Genomic DNA, 17,293 nt, shown 5'->3' with positions numbered 1-17,293 from the left:
CACCCGCCTGCTCCATGCCATTCGTCTGCGTTACCGCATAATCGTCAGCGTTTCTGTGCGGCAAGGCTGCCGGAACAAGCCCAGGAGCAAAAATTACCCTAGCTCTCGCCACAATCTCCAGCCACACCTCGAGCAGCCTCGAAATGGTGTCGCTGGTTTAGCTGCCTCGACTTTGCGACTGCATGCCATCCGTCTCTCTGGACTCGCCGTCGCCCGCATTCTCCTGGCCATTGCGTCTTCATATGGCCTCTCCCGCCGCTGCCATTGCAACCGAACCCCCGCTCTCGTCTGGCCCAACTCCAACCCCTCCCCCGGCTCTCCCTTTGGACGACGTCGCGAGACTGGCCAAGCGCCGTCGCGAATCAGATTCCGAGTCGTCGCGTGCCTTTGCATCCCATCAGCTCGGCTCCCAATCGCCCCCGTCGAAATCTGCCAGGCTGCTGCCGGCAACTGACCAATCACTGCCTCCCCCGTCCGCCGCCGCAACTCTGGAAGACGATCAACGCCGTAAAGAAGCGGACGAGGAGGCTGAGCACGACCAGACGACTGGTCTACGCGCAAACAGCGAGAACCCTAGCCAACGAGCCCTCCTCTCCCTCTTGTCTGCAGGAACCCAAGCCATGAGCCGCCCGGCAGACGCGCCTCAGCTGGCCCCTACGGCCACTATGGAGCCCTCCTCCAAGCTGGCCACGGCTGCCTTGTCCATTTCACAAAACAGCGGCGACCGCATCGAAGAACGGAGCGAAATGACTCCACAAAGCCCAACGAGCATTGCCGGTGCGCAAGTGACCGAGAGCCCGACAGCCATGGATGTTGATGTTAAAGGGGAATCGCTCGTCTCTCAACAGGTTGCCGTGCAAGAAGAGCGGCAGCAGCCCGGATCCCTGTCATATCCTGGCTCCTTGCAAACCAGCGGCAGCATGCCGGAATCACCAGTCCGTGGCATGACCTTTCCGATGCCTTCCCAAGGCCAGGGCTCCCCGCCACCGTCCGCAAACAAGAAGCACAAGTGCCCATACTGCAATACCGAGTTTACTCGGCACCATAACCTCAAAAGTCATCTCCTGACGCACAGCCAGGAAAAGCCTTATGTATGTACCGACTGCCAAATGCGCTTCCGCCGTCTCCATGACTTGAAACGCCATGGCAAGCTTCACACCGGAGAGAAAAATCATGTGTGCCCTAAGTGCGACCGCAAGTTTGCTCGAGGTGATGCTCTTGCCCGCCACAGCAAAGGGCTGGGCGGATGTGCTGGCAGACGATCGAGCATGGGTAGCTTTGCCGGCGAAGATGAGTTGGATGGCGGCATTGACGGAGACGAAGCTGTCATGACGGGCATCGCCTACGAGAACCCCGAGGAGGAAGAACTGAGGCGACAAAGCTTGCCCAGCATGACTGCCCAGCACATACCAGGCGGCCAGCCGGATCAGTACGGCGGTCATTCGCGGACGTACCCTCCGGCCGGAGCAAGAACTGCCGCAGCTGCCGGCCTATATGCCCCCAGTGGCGGCCAGAACCAGGCCGTTGGTACCGGCAGCTCAAGCGTGTCAACCAGTATCGGGGGCAGCCACACACCAAACACCAGCATCTCTTCGGTGGCGGTTGGTGGGCCGAATGCAGGTCTCTATGCACAGGCTGGTGTGCCGGAAACCGGGAAGCCACTGAGCCCTGGTGGTGTCCAAGGCCACGACGGCTCTGGTGTCGTACGGCAACGATCGCCTAGCCTGTCTCAGCAGCTACAGCAGCAGCAGATGGGAAGGCGGCAGTCGGAGATGCAGTCTCCTCACGGTGGACAAAACAGGCCTAAGTTGCCTGGATTAACTCACCCTGGATACGCTTCGACGGGCTCTCCAGGATTCTCCCACGGCCGCCCGCCAACTGCAACCGCCTCGGGCGGCGATAGTGGCAACATGTTTGCGCAGAGCGACCCAAGCGTTTGGGCCTACATCCAGACGTTGGAAGAGAGAGTCAAGTCGCTCTCCGATAAGGTGGTTTTGCTCGATCACGAGATGTCTGTCCTCAAGAAGCAACTTGAAAGTCGTGAAGGGGTTCCTGCTGGATGAGAAGTCTGGGAATGAACTCGCCTCATTACAAAGCGCCATGGTGTTTTAGGACGGCCTAAGTGGATCTACATTAGAATGCGTTTTGCTTTCTTTTTCTCTGGTGCGTCTTGCTGGGCTCTTTTCGGATTTTGGGCCAGAGTCGTATCAGGGGGGGAATTTGGCGTTCAGGTTTGGGAATCTGGGCGGATGGTTGAAACCTTCGCGCTAAAAGATGGCGACCGGATATTACGATTGTTTCTTATTATCACGTTTGTAGTATACAGAATTGTGCGATTATCTCTAGCTATGGCATTTCGGAATGGTTATGTCTTTTGTTTTCAGCTTAGTCGTGGTAGAGTGCTGCGGAAATGGAGTGACACTTGTTCTCGTGTAAATATTTCATGTCCCCTTTGAGAATCGGATACATTTGATGCTACGTCTATAAAGCAATCAATAGTCAGTAAAGGCATGTACTGTATGAATGTTAAATACCTACTTCAATGGGTATCTCGTAGCCTACCATCGCCGTGGCCAGTTATACAACAAGCAGCCGGAGTATGGGCCAATCTATCAGGTGGGCAAGCATTGATGTGCGTGCATTGATGTCGACGGGCTGGATTTGGATACGTCGGTGCTCCGTGGCGCAATCTCACATGCGCACTGTACGCTGCACTGTAGCCGTTGCACGGGCACGTCACTGGCCAGGGGCAGCACAGCCTGAACCTTGGCGCATCGATGAGGTAATGGGCTCTGGAATGCCGGTATAAGGTGCCTTGTGGCGCGCGCCGGGGCTTGCGCTATCCAAACCTGAAAGCTCACCAAACTTGTTATACGCAGCATCATTGAGCTGACGAGAGGAGACTATCAAGAAGAAAGAGAGGGAAAAGGAAAGTGGAGAGATAACAACAGAGGAAAAACAAGGCAACAAAGAGAGGGATCCGAGCAGAGCGACCAACCGTCTTTGCCCGCGCTTCGCCTTGGCACCACATTTCGACCATCAAAGCGATTCGCGCGAAACCACCGGGTGAAGCGGCTGAGTCAAAACCGAGTTACGACGCCTGCCCACGAAGCGAGTCCGACTGAATATCAATGCTCCTTGAAGCTTGAAAACTAGGCGGACGCTACAGCTCATCGACAATACAGCCTACAACCAACCCCAGAGCTTCGCAAGCTGACCTCGCAATGAAAGCGGCTAGGAAGTCGGTGCGGAGTGACGAGAACGGCTCTGCGAAGTCTTCTGGCCTCGTCGTGACCAACGGCGACCATATCAATAACGACAAAGCCGGGGCATCGTCGTATCCTGTTTTGCCAGACGATGGAAACCCCCAGAGCTACGAGTTTGGCGCCTGGAGGGCGGGAGGCATTCGCTTTGCTCCGCTGCGCATGCCTTTCCCTCGCCGACTACAAACGGCGGCTGTGTTTTATCACTGCATGACCATCGTTGTCTTGATATCCATGTTCTGGTTCACTTGCGCCAACCCGTTGACCTGGCCCATCCTGGTGCCTTATCTGGTGCATCTGACCCTCTCCAACGCGGCCACAAACGGGAAGCTCAGCTATCGATCGGAGTACCTGAGGTCCATGCCCTTGTGGAAGTTCTTTGCGGCGTACTTCCCTATGAGGCTGCACAAAACGCACGATCTTCCAGCGGACAGGCGGTACATCTTTGGCTATCATCCACATGGCATCATCTCGCACGGCGCCTGGAGCGCCTTTGGCACAAGTGCCCTTGGCTTCGACCAAAAGTTCCCCGGCATCACCAATACCCTGTTGACGCTCGAGTCCAACTTTCGACTCCCTTTCTATCGCGACTATATCTTGGCAATGGGCATGGCCTCAGTGTCCAAAGACTCCATACGGAACATTTTGATGCAGGGTGGTCCCAAGAATGATGGAAAAGGCCGCGCTGTTACCATTGTCATCGGCGGAGCGAGAGAATCTCTGCAAGCTCAGCCGGGCACTTTACAGCTTATCCTCCAGGGACGGAAGGGCTTCGTAAAGATGGCTCTGCGCACGGGAGCTGATCTGGTTCCTGTCCTCGCCTTTGGAGAAAACGACTTGTACGACCAACTGAGCCCGAAGACGCACCCGATGGTCCACAAGTTCCAAATGTTTTTCCTCAAGGTGTTCAAGTTCACGCTCCCCGCTCTTCATGGTCGAGGAATCCTCAATTACGATGTAGGTCTCATGCCTTACCGCCGGCCCGTCAACATTGTTGTCGGAAAGCCCATTCGAATCGACGCGGAGCCTTGCGAACAACCGCTACAAGAGGATGTGGATCGTTACCACGACTTGTACGTCGAGGAGATTCAAAAGATATGGGATGCCTACAAGGACCAATTCGCCAAAGGTCGAACATCTGACCTTGTTATTTCATCTTGATTTGGCTTAGCCACTGGTATCCTCGACTTTTGGTTGCTCGTTTTCTTTTCCTCTGCCTTTCTTCAGTGTGTAGTTTTATATATATGTTTGGGATAAGCGCAATAGCATGCCGGACTTGAGTATGCAAAACAGAATGGATGTACCAGATTATGGATGGTAGTCGTCATCAATGGAGCGGTAGCTGGCGGATACTGAATTGCTGGGGACGTCATGAGTTATGAAACAATAAATAGCAAGGCGAGCCTCTGGTTAAGGTATCTTGGTACCATGGCAGGCTCCTCTGTTTCTCTTCCTTTTCTTCTCATTCTTGTATTTTACAAACAACCTTATGACACTTGTTTTGTTTTAGCAGTAAGCCTTAGCAGCAGCGCTCAGTTTATTTTTATTTCTCTACCGTTGTGTGAGTTGCCCAATTTATATGTTGCGATCGATGTAAGTGGCGGGTAGTTTAAAAGTCAGTCACCTGACCTCGCGTCCAACTACTGACGCGGTTCTTCCTTGTGCCGCGACGACGTTCACGCATCCATTTCCGTCATTTTAAACACAATTCCGCCTCTCAGTTGGTTTTTTGCTTCTTCTTTTGCGTATATTCGCTAGTACCGGTTCATCCGAATATCCAATACCAGATTGCGCTTTCAGAATGCCTCGTCCCACTAGAGGTAGCCAGAAGGCAGTCAAGCGCGAAGAGGACGACATCGACTCCAGGGATTTAAAGCCAGTAAAGCCAATATCAGCGGCGAAACGAAAAGCAGATTCGGCGCCAGATGCCGATAGCAAGGCTCCAGCTCCAAAGGCTGTGAAAAAGCGCAAGGGACAAGCCAAAGGAGACGAAGCCGCAATGCCCTTGGTAGAGAGAACCGCCGTGTCTTCGTTGAGCAAGGCCATGTACATTGGCGCACACATCAGTGCCGCTGGGGGTATTTTACCATGATTCATCCAAGTGTATATAATGAGGGGCACTCATGCTGATTTTTGTTTCCAAATAGGCGTACAAAACTCCGTAACAAATGCTCTTCACATCGGCGCCAACTCCTTCGCCCTGTTTCTCAAATCTCAGCGCAAATGGAACAATCCTCCCATTACGGCAGAGGCCAAAAACGGCTTCATTAGCCAGTGCAAGGAGCATCACTACCACGCCAACGAGCATGTGCTCCCCCACGGGTCATACCTGGTCAACCTTGCGCAAGCAGACGCGGAAAAGGCTCGTCAGGCATACGACAGCTTCGTGGACGACCTCGGCCGGTGTGAGCAGCTCGGCATCAAGCTTTACAACTTCCACCCTGGGTCCACTGGAGGCGACACAAAGGCTGCTGCCATCAAGCGTATTGCTACACAGCTAAACAAGGCGCACAAGGCCACCAAGACAGTAATTACGGTTCTGGAAAATATGGCGGGTGCTGGTAATGTCGTGGGGTCGACTTGGGAAGATCTCAGAGATATCATTGCTCTTGTGGAGGATAAGACACGTGTTGGAGTGTGCATCGACACTTGCCATGCCTTTGCCGCTGGCTATGACCTGCGGACCCCCGAGGCGTTCAAAAAGACGGTCGATTCTTTCAACGAAATCGTCGGCGCAAAGTATCTTAAAGCTTTTCACTGTGAGTTGCCTAGCTACCTCTCACCCTCCATACCTCGCAATGCTAATCATGACATGGCATGTAGTAAACGACAGCAAAGCCCCCTTCAACTCCAACAGGGATCTCCATGCAAATATTGGAACCGGATTCTTGGGTCTCCGAGCCTTTCACAGCCTAATGAACCACGAGGAGTTCCAGGACAAGCCCATGGTCCTTGAAACGCCCATTGATAAGAAGGGCCCCGACGGCAAAACAGTCGAAGACAAGCAGGTTTGGGCGGATGAAATTAAGCTGCTAGAGAGCCTCATCGACATGGATGCGGAGACTGAAGAGTTTGAACAAATGGAGAAGGAATTGCAAGCCGAGGGTGCTGAGGAACGAAAGAAGATTCAAGATCAAGTCGACAAGAAGTCGAAGACCACGGTGAAGAAGGGGAAGGGTGGAAAGAAGGTGAAGAAGGAGGAGACGAGTGACGATGAGAGCGACTAGAAACAACGAACAAAGCACCCAAGATACGCTGTCAACAATACCAACACAAAACAGATGGCACCGAGATATAATACTCTAACGAGCCGAGAAGAATTCAATGCGTGAGTCTTCACATTTATACACTTTTCTCTTAACTCAATGCAAAGGTGAAGTGAGACAGGCCATCCAATGGTGGATCAGCTCGGAGGACTGATCCATCTAGGTACAGGGAGATGGAAGAAACGGCAAAAAGAGAAACATACAACAACCGGTGTTCGCTGATGGTCACCCACTCAACTACTAATCTGTCTCTCATTAGCTTGACCCTGGGAGAGCAGACGGGATCCCGTATTTTCTAATGGATATGGTCGTATGTGCTTGATCCCAGGGGTAATGGGCCCTAAGTGGGCATGGGAAGGAGATATATTAAAAAGGCAAAAACATACAACAGCCGGTGTTCGCTGATGGTCACCCACTCAACTACTAATCTGCCGGTTAGTGGCTTGTCTCTTGGGGGAGCAGACGGGACCCCGAATTTTCCACTACCTATGGTCGTATGTGCTTGGATGGGGCGTTGGTAAGAGTTTTATACTTAGGTAGTCTCGGTGAGCTACTGACAAGCGTGATGGGTGGAGCCAGACATTGACGCTTCATGGGTCAGTCCAAACTCTTCTTAGCAGGACTCGAGATTTGGAAACCAGAGTTATACGCAGCTAGTGGCCGTCTAGCTAATATTCGGAATAGCTGTAGTGTTTGAGTGTTTCTAAGCTGAACCGTGGTGGCGGAATTCACCTATGTGGTATCAATGAAGATGATGTTAACCAGGCCTGCTAGTGTACTACCAAGTGCCGTATCTCGCTTTCAAAATCTCCATCCCTGCTATATACAGCACGGAAAGTTCCCAAGCATGTGACATGAAGAATTCTGAGTTTCGCCCGGCGTCCTGGTACCAAACAATGCAATCGTCGTGGCTCGCAAGCCACAGTCAAGAGTAACGCCAAGTATTAAGTAAGTGAATGTTTAATCTTCTACTCTTGGACCGTTTTATGATTTATTTCTGAGAGTGATATAACTCAACTCATCTCATTCTATCTCTCTTGCCACTATGAACAATTTGGGAGAAGCTGATCCTCGCTCTTCTTTGGTCTCTCCATGAAACTTTGGGGATTAATGGGAACAGCTATTATTATGGACTCAGTTCTAAAGCGGAACTTTGCACGGGACAACTGATAAAAGGGATTGAGCTTGGTCATGTAGAAAAATTCATAGGAGAAAAATAACAGGCTAATGCCCTGGCTGCAAAAACTCAGGTCGAGCCTAGTAGACGGTTCGAGACGCCTGCAAAGAAGTCTTTTGAAAGATAGAACGTCAGCAGCGCCTTTTGAAAGGTGGCGAGTCGCTGCTTTCGTTTGAGAGACGGCGTTTTACCGATTCATGTTCCTCCGAGCTACCGTTTGTAAAGTAGCTATCATCCAGTTCCTTGGCACCATAGCTGAGAAGCAATTGTACCAACCTCTCATCTTTGGCCTCATTCTTCGCGTACCACATAGGTGTTCTTGAAAACTCATCTGTTGATTCGATGTCAACTTTTCCGGTGGTCAACAGCGCTTTTGCGACGTCATAGTTCCCATTCTCTGCGGCATGGGACAATGGCGAGCGGCCGGTGTCATCCATTGGATCAACATCAATGGTAGCTGATTCTAGCAAAAGTGAAGCAATTTTCCGAGATGCTTTCGTGGCCGCCAAATGTAAAATCGTCAGCCCTCTAATAATCTGATGATTGACATTTGCCCCGTTATCCACAAGGATCTTTCCAGCTTCATAATGATCTGAGAAAATGGTATAGCCTAATGGCGTAAGTCCTTCATGGCATTTGGCCTCTATGTCAACGTTTTTGGAGAGGAGGAATTTGATCATTGGCCCGTCTCCCACCCTTGCCGCGCAAATCAATGGAGTCCGATCGCAGTCGTCTTTGGTTTCGAGAGAAGCATTGTGTGTAAGAAGCAATTTAGGGATGATAGTATTACCAGATATAACACCAAGAGTAAAAGGCGTCATCCCTTTATGATCTCGGGCTTCTATGTTAACGTCTCTGGTTAGGAGAAACTTGGCCAACATTGTATTCTGAGTAACTGCGGCCCAGGCTAGCGCCGTCCATCCATGATCATCTTCAACTTTTAGATTGGCGGCTTTGGCAAACAGTGACTCTAGAATGGCTTCGTCTGCGTGGCCAAACACTGTTAAACCATCATTATCCTTGGCCATTATGCAGGCATCATTTGCTGTAAGCAACTCGATGGTTCCCTTGTGTCCATTTTTGACCGCCCACATTAATGGTGTAAAGCCTTCATGGTCCTTAGTTTCGATATTGGCTCCCTTTTTGATAAGTATTTTATGGTTGTCTCGTGTCCATTCATGGCGGCCCAAGCTAACGGTGTCAGCTGAAGAGTCTCTGGGTTGAAGGGTTCTCCAAAGGCCTTGGCAGCCCACTGTTGGATCTTTCTGCCACCCTTTTTCAGTACTGAATAGATCGGTGTTAGATCAACTCCTCCCTGCGACTCGAGGTCAGCACCCTTGTCCAATAACAATTGGACGACTAGTTCATGACCCTGTCTTGCAGCTGCTGACAGAGCTGTTTGGTAATCCACATCGTCTTTCGATTCCAGCTCAACATCCAATTCAAGGAGACGCTTGACCACAGGTGCATGTCCATTTCTTGCGGCCCACCATAACGGTGTTCGAGCCATCGAATCTTCCGCGTTTGGATCATAACCTTTCGTAATAAGCAGGTCGACAACGCTACACAGACCAAAACACGATGCTACATGTAATGGCGTTAAATTGCTTGAGTTGAAAGTCTTAAGAAGGGATACGATAGGCATATCGTATAAATCGATCAAGTGCCTGTGTAACAATGATTGATACCATGAATCTTGCGGAACACGCTCCAAAAAGCTGACCACCTTTGAAGGATCTAAGCCTTGTGCCAGGGCTTTATGCGTATGGTACCCCCAGTATCGAGCTGCGTAGCTGTGGAGGTGGTTTTCGGGGCCTTCATTACCAAGAAGATCATGTGGATCCTGCGGTTCAAGAGGGCCACTTTGGAATGCCGAAAATGAAAGATACGTCATGCAGATGTTGGTAATTGTAACATGTGCCTTGCTCAGCAATGTATTGTCCTGTCGTTCAAAGTATTCTTGCAACGTGTGATGGGCTAGTCGAATGATCTTGCTTTCGCTATCGACGACAACCAGTGGGGCACATGCTTGAGTTAGATGATCAATAGTTGGGATGTTATCCTTATCCAGCGCAGAAGTAGCAACTTGAACGGCAAGTGCTTCCTGAAGCTCTTGGATGTTTAATTGTTTTCGAGCTTTGACAATCCATGAGAGTATAAGTAAAGCATCGTATGGTAGATCGCCTTTTTGGTGCTGGATCCGCTCTATTGCTTAATAATATCTTACCTTTGTTCAAGATCGCCACTGCTGGACGCTCTCCTTTAACATCACTTAGCTGAACATGGTTCAGAAGCTCCTTGGCAAATGCCGCTGCAACCGCAGCCGCGTGTTCTTGCCAGGCTTTATTCTTATGTGAATCAGAATAGTCACAGATTCCCCGGATCACCAGGCACGGGAAATTGTTCATCAGCCCAGCTGCCTCCATTTCAAAGCATAAAACTTCGCCATCCAGGGCTTGGTTAAGCTTATCTCGAAATACAGCATCTTTAATGACTTGATTGCCAGATGCGATGAGACCGTAATGAACGCGCATCGAGCGCGGCTTTCTTTTCACTATTGCGGTCTTATCACATAGACGGCAGCCGTCACGCTCCTTTTCTTCCGAGTCATCTCCATCTAATTCTTGTTCTTTGTCATCCTTGGTCTTGTTAGCGCTGTCCATTGGACAATTATAAGCATCTTTGCCTACCTTCAGCTCGTTGACATGGACACAGTCAGCTTGAATGTCAGGGGTCCGAGGAAGGAAGAGGCATAATGGAGCCACGGAGCCGGCGAGTGCTGCCGAAGTCGCTGCTTAGAGGCTAGTCACAGCCAGGATTTACTATATAAAGGAGCGTAAATCCCCTTGGTTCTAGAGGAGGTCAGAGATGAATACAGTCATTGTGTGCCCCCTAGCTGCTTTATCCCCTTTGTGACAACTAGAACCTCTCCTTGACTCTATCACTCTCTCGTACGCCGCCGCTTCTGACATTGAAAGAGCATATCCTTTAGTGAATCTGACTTGAGATATCTCGTGGCCGCTCTTGGATAATTTTGAGCTGCTTGAGCCAAATATTCCGGAATCTTGGACCCTAATAGCTTGTGCTCTGTTTCGACCTTGTTTAAATCTGATAAAAGGGAGTTAGGCGGGTTGTTTAATGCCCCGGTCCTCTTGAATCCCTCCTTTTCCGCTTTGCCCATGTCCCACTGGACGACGCCAGGGTGCTGGCCATCTGGTGTGCTGATAACGACATCACCAAGTCGCACCTTCGGCGAGACACCACCACCGATGCCTACCATGAGGCAAACTTTGAGGAAGGGAAATGTCCTAATCATGAGAGTCGTAACATTCGTTGCTAAATGCGTTCCATATCTCCCTTTTGGAAGGCATACTATAACAACGTTATGTCCATTTATAGAGCCAAGGGTATAAGTATTACTGTCGTATAGTGGCTTGGGCAAATCTCCATGTCGCTCGTCTATCATGGCGGTTTCCACTGTTTGCTCTTTTGACAACGCGCATATCCAACCCACACTATAATCACTGTGAGTTTTGGTCTCGGCAGTCATGATAGCGTAATCTGATATGGTCGAATATCTTGAGCTGATCCGGCTGTAGGATTAGGCGCCTTCGTTTCGTTGAAACCGGCCATTTGAAATCAGAAGCGTACTTCAATCAGCAAGTTGTGTGGAGTGTGTAGCTTATATCTGACCCTTGAAAATATTCTTGAGCCGGATGCATGAACAGGAATGGCAGGTAAGGCAGCATCAATAGCTTGGGCTGACTCCTCAAAGCAACATTGGCGGCATAGAAGAGCCTTGCCAGCTAATTTGTCTGACGGCATTAATACAACAAAGACACTTGGTGAATCCAGATAGATAGCCACCGTTGACACGTGGCTCTCGCATAAATTGCGAGAAATCCTAATTCAGCAACCTGCTTCCCATTTCAATCGCCAATAGAAGACTGCCGTGTTTTTGAAACCCATAAATCGCCTGGAGATTGGTTAGATGCCCGATATCTTGGCCGCGCTTTGTGGTTGCATATCTGTAGTAATAGAGCTTATGTGCCTGTATTGAGGGTGTGGTGACCACCGTATGTCCAATAATCTTCTTCCATTGCCTTGCAAACATTGTACATGTTGGGCTAGCAATCCAACGGCTGACACAACATACCTAGGTACATTAAGTACGTACACGTACATAACATCAGTATATGCAAGGGGAAGCGGGGGTTTATGTTTCATTTCCTCCGTGGTTACAGACAGACATACCTCGTTTGCAAGGTCCTAGATTTCAGCTTATGCGCAAGGATTGATCCGTTTCATGATGGAGAGGCAAGATGGCCCTTGGCCGTATATTCCGTTAATCTCAAGCGTACATTCTACAATCTTCTTTAGTTTTCTGCTGCTCGTCATCTTCGCCCTGGCCCAACGTCAACTAATTCGGCGCATGCGAGCAAAGAGAAAGGGCCGCGACACTGGTCTACATGTGCTCGGCCCTGAGCCTAAAGATGTCAATGTTGAGTGAGACCAGCCGCGTCTGTGGGGATGCTTCAGGCAAAATTGCTAACCAACTAGGATCGTTGCTGTTCATGGACTTGGAGCCCATCCCGAATATACATGGACTCACAAAAGTGCCTCAATATCGGATGGCAATGTGGAATATAGTCGTGTTCACTTGCTCAAAGACCTTCTCATGAAAGATGAACGCTTTTCTCAAGCTCGGTTCTTACAGTTCTCCTACAACTCAGACTGGCTGATTGATGCTCCAATCGAGTCCGCACAGGAGATTGGTGTTCGTCTTGTGAGCGCGTTGAGCCAACATCGGAGCTCTCATCCTGTGAGGGACAATAATGAGTGCAGTCTTTCTTTTAAAGTAGCTGCTAACGGTTTTGCAAAGCGAGTGCCCATTATTTTCATCGGACATAGTTTTGGAGGCATAGTTATCAAAGAGGTATCATTGTCCATTGCTTTCAAGCTACTGCCTCTGATATAACTGGAATAATTAATACTAAATTTCTACAGGCCCTGTCCTACCCAACAGAGGACTCTTGCGAAATATATCAGGACACCAGTGGCATTATCTTTTTGGGTACACCACATAACGGCTCACCAGTTTCTGGTCTGGCAGCAATACTTGCATTGTCAACTCGTCTGTTGGGTTCGGACACTAGCCTTCTTCTCTCTTTACGAAGTAATGAAACTCACCTTGGCGACTTGAGTAAACGTTTCGCCCGCTGCTTAGAGGACAAGGATGCAAAAGGGAAGAAAACAAAGATCATCTCTATTTGCGAGATGAAACCCACCTACATACTTCAGTGTTTGTCAATTGGCCTGGTACGTAAATCATCATTTACATTTGCACTTCCAAGTCTAAACCATCTAGATTGTTCCATGGCACTCAGCAGCCACCACCGCTGGAAAGACTATTGAAGTCCTCAAGGACCACTCTGGCCTCAACAAGTGCAGAGATTCAACAGATCCATTGTACATAGAACTAGCACAACAGTTGTGCAAGTTGCAGCCGTGCGTGATAATCCATGATAGCGGCGTTCTCTTGTAGCAGCTGACAAGAAAAAGAACTACTGTCCCGGAGCTCAATAACGTTCAACAAGCTGTAATTGACCAGCTTACACCAACAGCCGCGATCTCAGCTATTTTAAATTACGACCCCGAAAATACCGGAGAGGATGAGGACGAACCTGAATGCCATCCTGGAACGCGTTCTGAAATTCTTGATGAGATATATCAGTGGCTGGACAATGATACTCCATCCCAAAAGCATATCTACTGGCTACAAGGTAAAGCTGGAACTGGCAAGTCGACGATATCTCGTACGGTAGCCCGTAAACTTGCGGAAGAGAAACGCCTTAATGCAACCTTCTTCTTCAACAGATCAGAGAACGACAGAAATACCTCTAAGCGGTTCTTCACAACTCTAGCAGGTCAACTGGTCGCAAAGCTGCCAGCAATTGCCAACAGTATGAAGAATTCCATTAGCTCTGATCCACTCCTCCTTAGTAGCGGCCCAGCAGTTCAATTCAAAAAGCTCATCTCGGAGCCTCTACAGAACCTCTCACACAAGTCTTTAAAGACGTTGGTGGTCGTGGTTGATGCTTTAGATGAGTGCAGTACCGAAAAAGATGTCTGTGTTCTTCTTAAGATCTTATCAAGACCCATCTTCTCAAAAGATGCAACCCAAAAATCGGATTCAATGCCTCTCATCAAAGTTTTCTTAACGAGCAGGCCGCAATTTATGGTTGGGCCCTCTTTCATAAACATGCCTGTCACAATAAGCAACAAATGGGATGAAAGAAAACTCGAAGAGGCCACAATAGAAACAACCGAACGTGATTTAAGAAAATTCCTGAAATTTCGGCTAGGGAGGATCAATGGCCTTATTGAACCTATTCCAGGCCGAGATCAATGGTCAAATCTGGAAGATGTTAGAAAGCTTGAGGAACTCGTGCAATTAGCCTGTCCGTTATTCATCTTTGCGGCCACAGCTTGTCGCTTTATAGGGCAGGTTCGCCTTCCAGGCGGGCCAAAAGAACGTCTGCAGCAAATACTCAACCAAAAGGCTCTATCAGAATTGCAGAGAACATATTTACCGGTTTTGAACCAACTGGTTACAGAACTAATGGACGAGGACCGTGGAGCAGCTATTGATGAGTTTAAATACATCATTGGATCGATACTCTCCCTTGGAGACCCATTGTCAATATCATCTCTTTCTAACCTCCTGGCAAAGCCGGTCACAAATATCCGCAAAGAACTAGAGCTTCTAGAGGCAGTCTTTGTTGTTCCGCCCCAGAACTCAATCCCTGTGAAAGCGTTTCACAAGTCTTTTAGGGACTTTGTTCTTGGCCCCAGCTGCAAAGAATTTCAGATTAATCAACCTGAGACTCATAGAGGACTTGCTAATCGATGTATAGAGCTGCTCTCTGCCACCCTGACGAAAGACATATGCCAATTAAAAGCGCCTGGAATTAATCCAGAAGACCTCTCACCCCAAAGGATTGAGAGCTACTTATCACTTGATGTTCAATATGCATGTCGTTTCTGGGTTTATCATGCAAAGGAGAGCGGATTGAAGGTCAAAGACAATGATCAAGTACATTATTTTCTCCAAACTCACCTACTTTTCTGGTTCGAAGCCTTGAGCCTTTCAGGAAGGCTGTTGGAAAGTAGCAAAGCTATTCAGGATCTTCAAAGTATCGTCGATGTGAGCTATAGATCCTAGACAGAAAAAATATGTTATGGATGCGCTAAGATCAATGACAGCCGACAGAAGGTGCTCATGTAAAGCTATTCCTTCGTGATATAGAACGTTTCATCTTGTCATTTCGTTTCATCATTAGCAAGGCGCCACTGCAGTTGTATAACTCGGCGCTTGTGTTTGCTCCAAAGGAAAGTCTTGTTCGGCAAAAGTTCAGCAAACTTTCAGACTTCTCAAGTTGGATCGATAACCCTCCAGTGGTAGCGTCTGACTGGAGCCCATGTTTGCAATCCTTTGAAGGCCATACCATCGAGGTCAAGGGTGTTGCCTTCTTGGAGAATCACCGACTTGCATCTGCATGTGATGGCACAATCAAGATCTGGGACCTAGCTTCTGGCATTTGCTTACAAACTATCGAAATCCATCATACTGACGAGAGATACAGCATTTCGGTAGCGTTTTCGACAAACGGAAAGATTGCGACCAGCTCATGGGGCGAAATTAAAATATGGGATTTGGATCAGGGTGAATGCTTACAGACGGCTGAAATTGCAGGAGAGGTCAACTCAATGAATTTTCTCGAAAATGACAAACTGGTTGCCTTCATCAACCCTGCTGTACTCGATGTATGGAGCATGGAGGAGGGGAGGTGGCTACAGACGCGGTGGCCATTTGATCTATCCGAGGGGGATCCCATGAAGGCTTTAAGCGGTCTTGAAACGACAACGGTATCTGCGGATGGTCAATGGTTTGCCTGTGAATTCCCTATTCCGCGAACAATCAAGATCCTGAAATTTGGTTCAGCAACTATCGAAACAGTGACAACGATCCAGCGGGCTCCTGACAACGTCTTTGACCTGGTCTTTTCAGAAGACTGTCAATATCTTGCATCTACATCAAAAGTGAGTCCGAGTGAGAGAATAGCGGTCGCCATCTGGGAGGTTGCTTCTGGCCGTTGTCTGCGGGCCACCACAATAGACATGATCACGAGGACGAACTGCTCGACTTTCTCGCCGAATAATGACCTGTTTGCAACTGCAGCCTCGGCGGACACACGAGTTACAGTCTGGGGTTGGAAGAATAGTACCGAGATTAAAAACTTCAACGGTCATAGTGAGATTACGTCGTTGGCCTTTTCGCCAGACGGCGCATGGCTCGCAGCAGGATCAGAAAAGGGGCCTATTCAGATATGGGACATGTGTTCTTCATTAACAGAACTGCCCAAGGCTCACGAATTCGGTGCACCATCTGTCGCCTTCACGTCGAATGGCCAAAGACTTGTATCATCTGCAGTGCACGTGTTTGATGCTCCGAAAATTTGGGATACTTCAACAGGTGCCTGTTTACAGGCGGAACCATCTATGAATGTGCTTAGACGTTACCCTTACGTCCCCCATCATGTAGCCGCCTCGGCAAAGGGCCAAGCGCTAGCATCAAATAACTTCGATGGAGGGTTCAGCATCAGAGACCTCAAAACTGGCATTCGGTCGATCGTGCCAGAGAAAGACGTTGGCTCTGTCGTTTTAATGGCAATATCGGTTGATGGTGAGCGACTCATGACGGGTGCATATCGACAAAGCAATCTATTATCGATTGATATATGGGATACAAAGACGTGTTCATCTATCCATAAGTTTACATACGGCCGGGAGTTCTCACGGGTTTTCTTTATTGACGCCATTTCTTCAGATGGTAGACAGCTAGCATTCTCATTAGGCGGCGAAACCTTGGAGCTCTGGAATCTATCCACAAATGAAAAATTCGACATTCCGGTTCCATGCGCCTCTTGGTCATCTATTAGCTTCTCGGAAAATGGGGATCGGCTCGGAGTAGTGGTGACCCCATCTAATATCAGCGTATGGGACACTACAACAGGCACATGTCTACAGCGTTATGAGGGTATACCTGAACCCCGTTTCTCAATTCCCTGGCACTTGGACTCGAGTTTCGTGAATGTAGACTTTACTTCTGGCACACAGTCCCTGATGCAATCACGAGCTGCGTGCTTGACAAATTACAACATCTCTCCCGACGGTGAATGGGTTATGCGACAGTCTGAGAAACTCCTCTGGTTAACCCCTGAATACCGGCCAGGCCATGCAGCAATATATAAATCGCAAATCGCCATTGGCTCTGAAAGCGGCAATGTCATTATTCTCAACCTTTCAGTCTCAGACAGAGGAGAATAATATGAAGTTTTAGCAGAATCATAGAGCTTCGAAACAGAACAGGAACAGAAGCGCCTGTTGCCTACAACGTCCTGGAATCCGGCACTCCTCTCTGATTACAAAGAGTTCTTAAGCTATCTAATGGCGTTTGATGGAATAACTCAACAAACAATTGTTATATATGACTAGTCTGCCTTTTATTCACGCGTTTTCACTAA

At 48.9% G+C, this 17,293-nt stretch overlaps 5 protein-coding genes across 5 annotated transcripts; 4 read left to right on the top strand and 1 right to left on the bottom strand.

Moving 5' to 3' along the window:
- Positions 1-242: 242 nt before the first annotated feature.
- Positions 243-2,063, top strand: Triagg1_6293 (transcriptional regulator family: C2H2 zinc finger; the record flags this gene model as incomplete). The annotated part of the gene is made up of 1 exon (XM_062900901.1): positions 243-2,063. One exon carries the CDS (start codon positions 243-245, stop codon positions 2,061-2,063), a length of 1,821 nt encoding a protein of 606 aa, XP_062754839.1.
- Positions 2,064-3,224: 1,161 nt separating this feature from the next.
- Positions 3,225-4,424, top strand: Triagg1_6292 (uncharacterized protein; the record flags this gene model as incomplete). The annotated part of the gene is made up of 1 exon (XM_062900900.1): positions 3,225-4,424. The coding sequence occupies one exon, from the start codon at positions 3,225-3,227 to the stop codon at positions 4,422-4,424; it is 1,200 nt and encodes a 399-aa protein (XP_062754838.1).
- Positions 4,425-5,064: 640 nt separating this feature from the next.
- Positions 5,065-6,490, top strand: Triagg1_6291 (uncharacterized protein; the record flags this gene model as incomplete). The annotated part of the gene is made up of 3 exons (XM_062900899.1): positions 5,065-5,341; positions 5,411-6,022; positions 6,087-6,490. The coding sequence occupies 3 exons, from the start codon at positions 5,065-5,067 to the stop codon at positions 6,488-6,490; spliced, it is 1,293 nt and encodes a 430-aa protein (XP_062754837.1).
- Positions 6,491-7,837: 1,347 nt separating this feature from the next.
- Triagg1_6290 (uncharacterized protein) lies at positions 7,838-10,986 on the bottom strand (the record flags this gene model as incomplete). The annotated part of the gene is made up of 6 exons (XM_062900898.1): positions 7,838-8,897; positions 8,960-9,268; positions 9,395-9,818; positions 9,934-10,345; positions 10,397-10,497; positions 10,662-10,986. 6 exons carry the CDS (start codon positions 10,984-10,986, stop codon positions 7,838-7,840), a joined length of 2,631 nt encoding a protein of 876 aa, XP_062754836.1.
- A 1,152-nt stretch (positions 10,987-12,138) lies between these two features.
- Positions 12,139-17,096, top strand: Triagg1_6289 (uncharacterized protein; the record flags this gene model as incomplete). Its single annotated transcript, XM_062900897.1, has 7 exons — positions 12,139-12,212; positions 12,267-12,528; positions 12,589-12,642; positions 12,714-13,025; positions 13,075-13,214; positions 13,269-14,913; positions 14,973-17,096. 7 exons carry the CDS (start codon positions 12,139-12,141, stop codon positions 17,094-17,096), a joined length of 4,611 nt encoding a protein of 1,536 aa, XP_062754835.1.
- Between the last annotated feature and the right edge of the window lie 197 nt (positions 17,097-17,293).

The sequence above is a fragment of the Trichoderma aggressivum genome, assembly GCF_033847375.1.
Source record: "Trichoderma aggressivum f. europaeum strain CBS 100526 chromosome Unknown scaffold_024, whole genome shotgun sequence".
In the NCBI taxonomy this organism is placed as follows: Eukaryota; Fungi; Ascomycota; class Sordariomycetes; order Hypocreales; family Hypocreaceae; genus Trichoderma; species Trichoderma aggressivum.
This window is presented reverse-complemented; position numbering and strand designations above follow the sequence as displayed.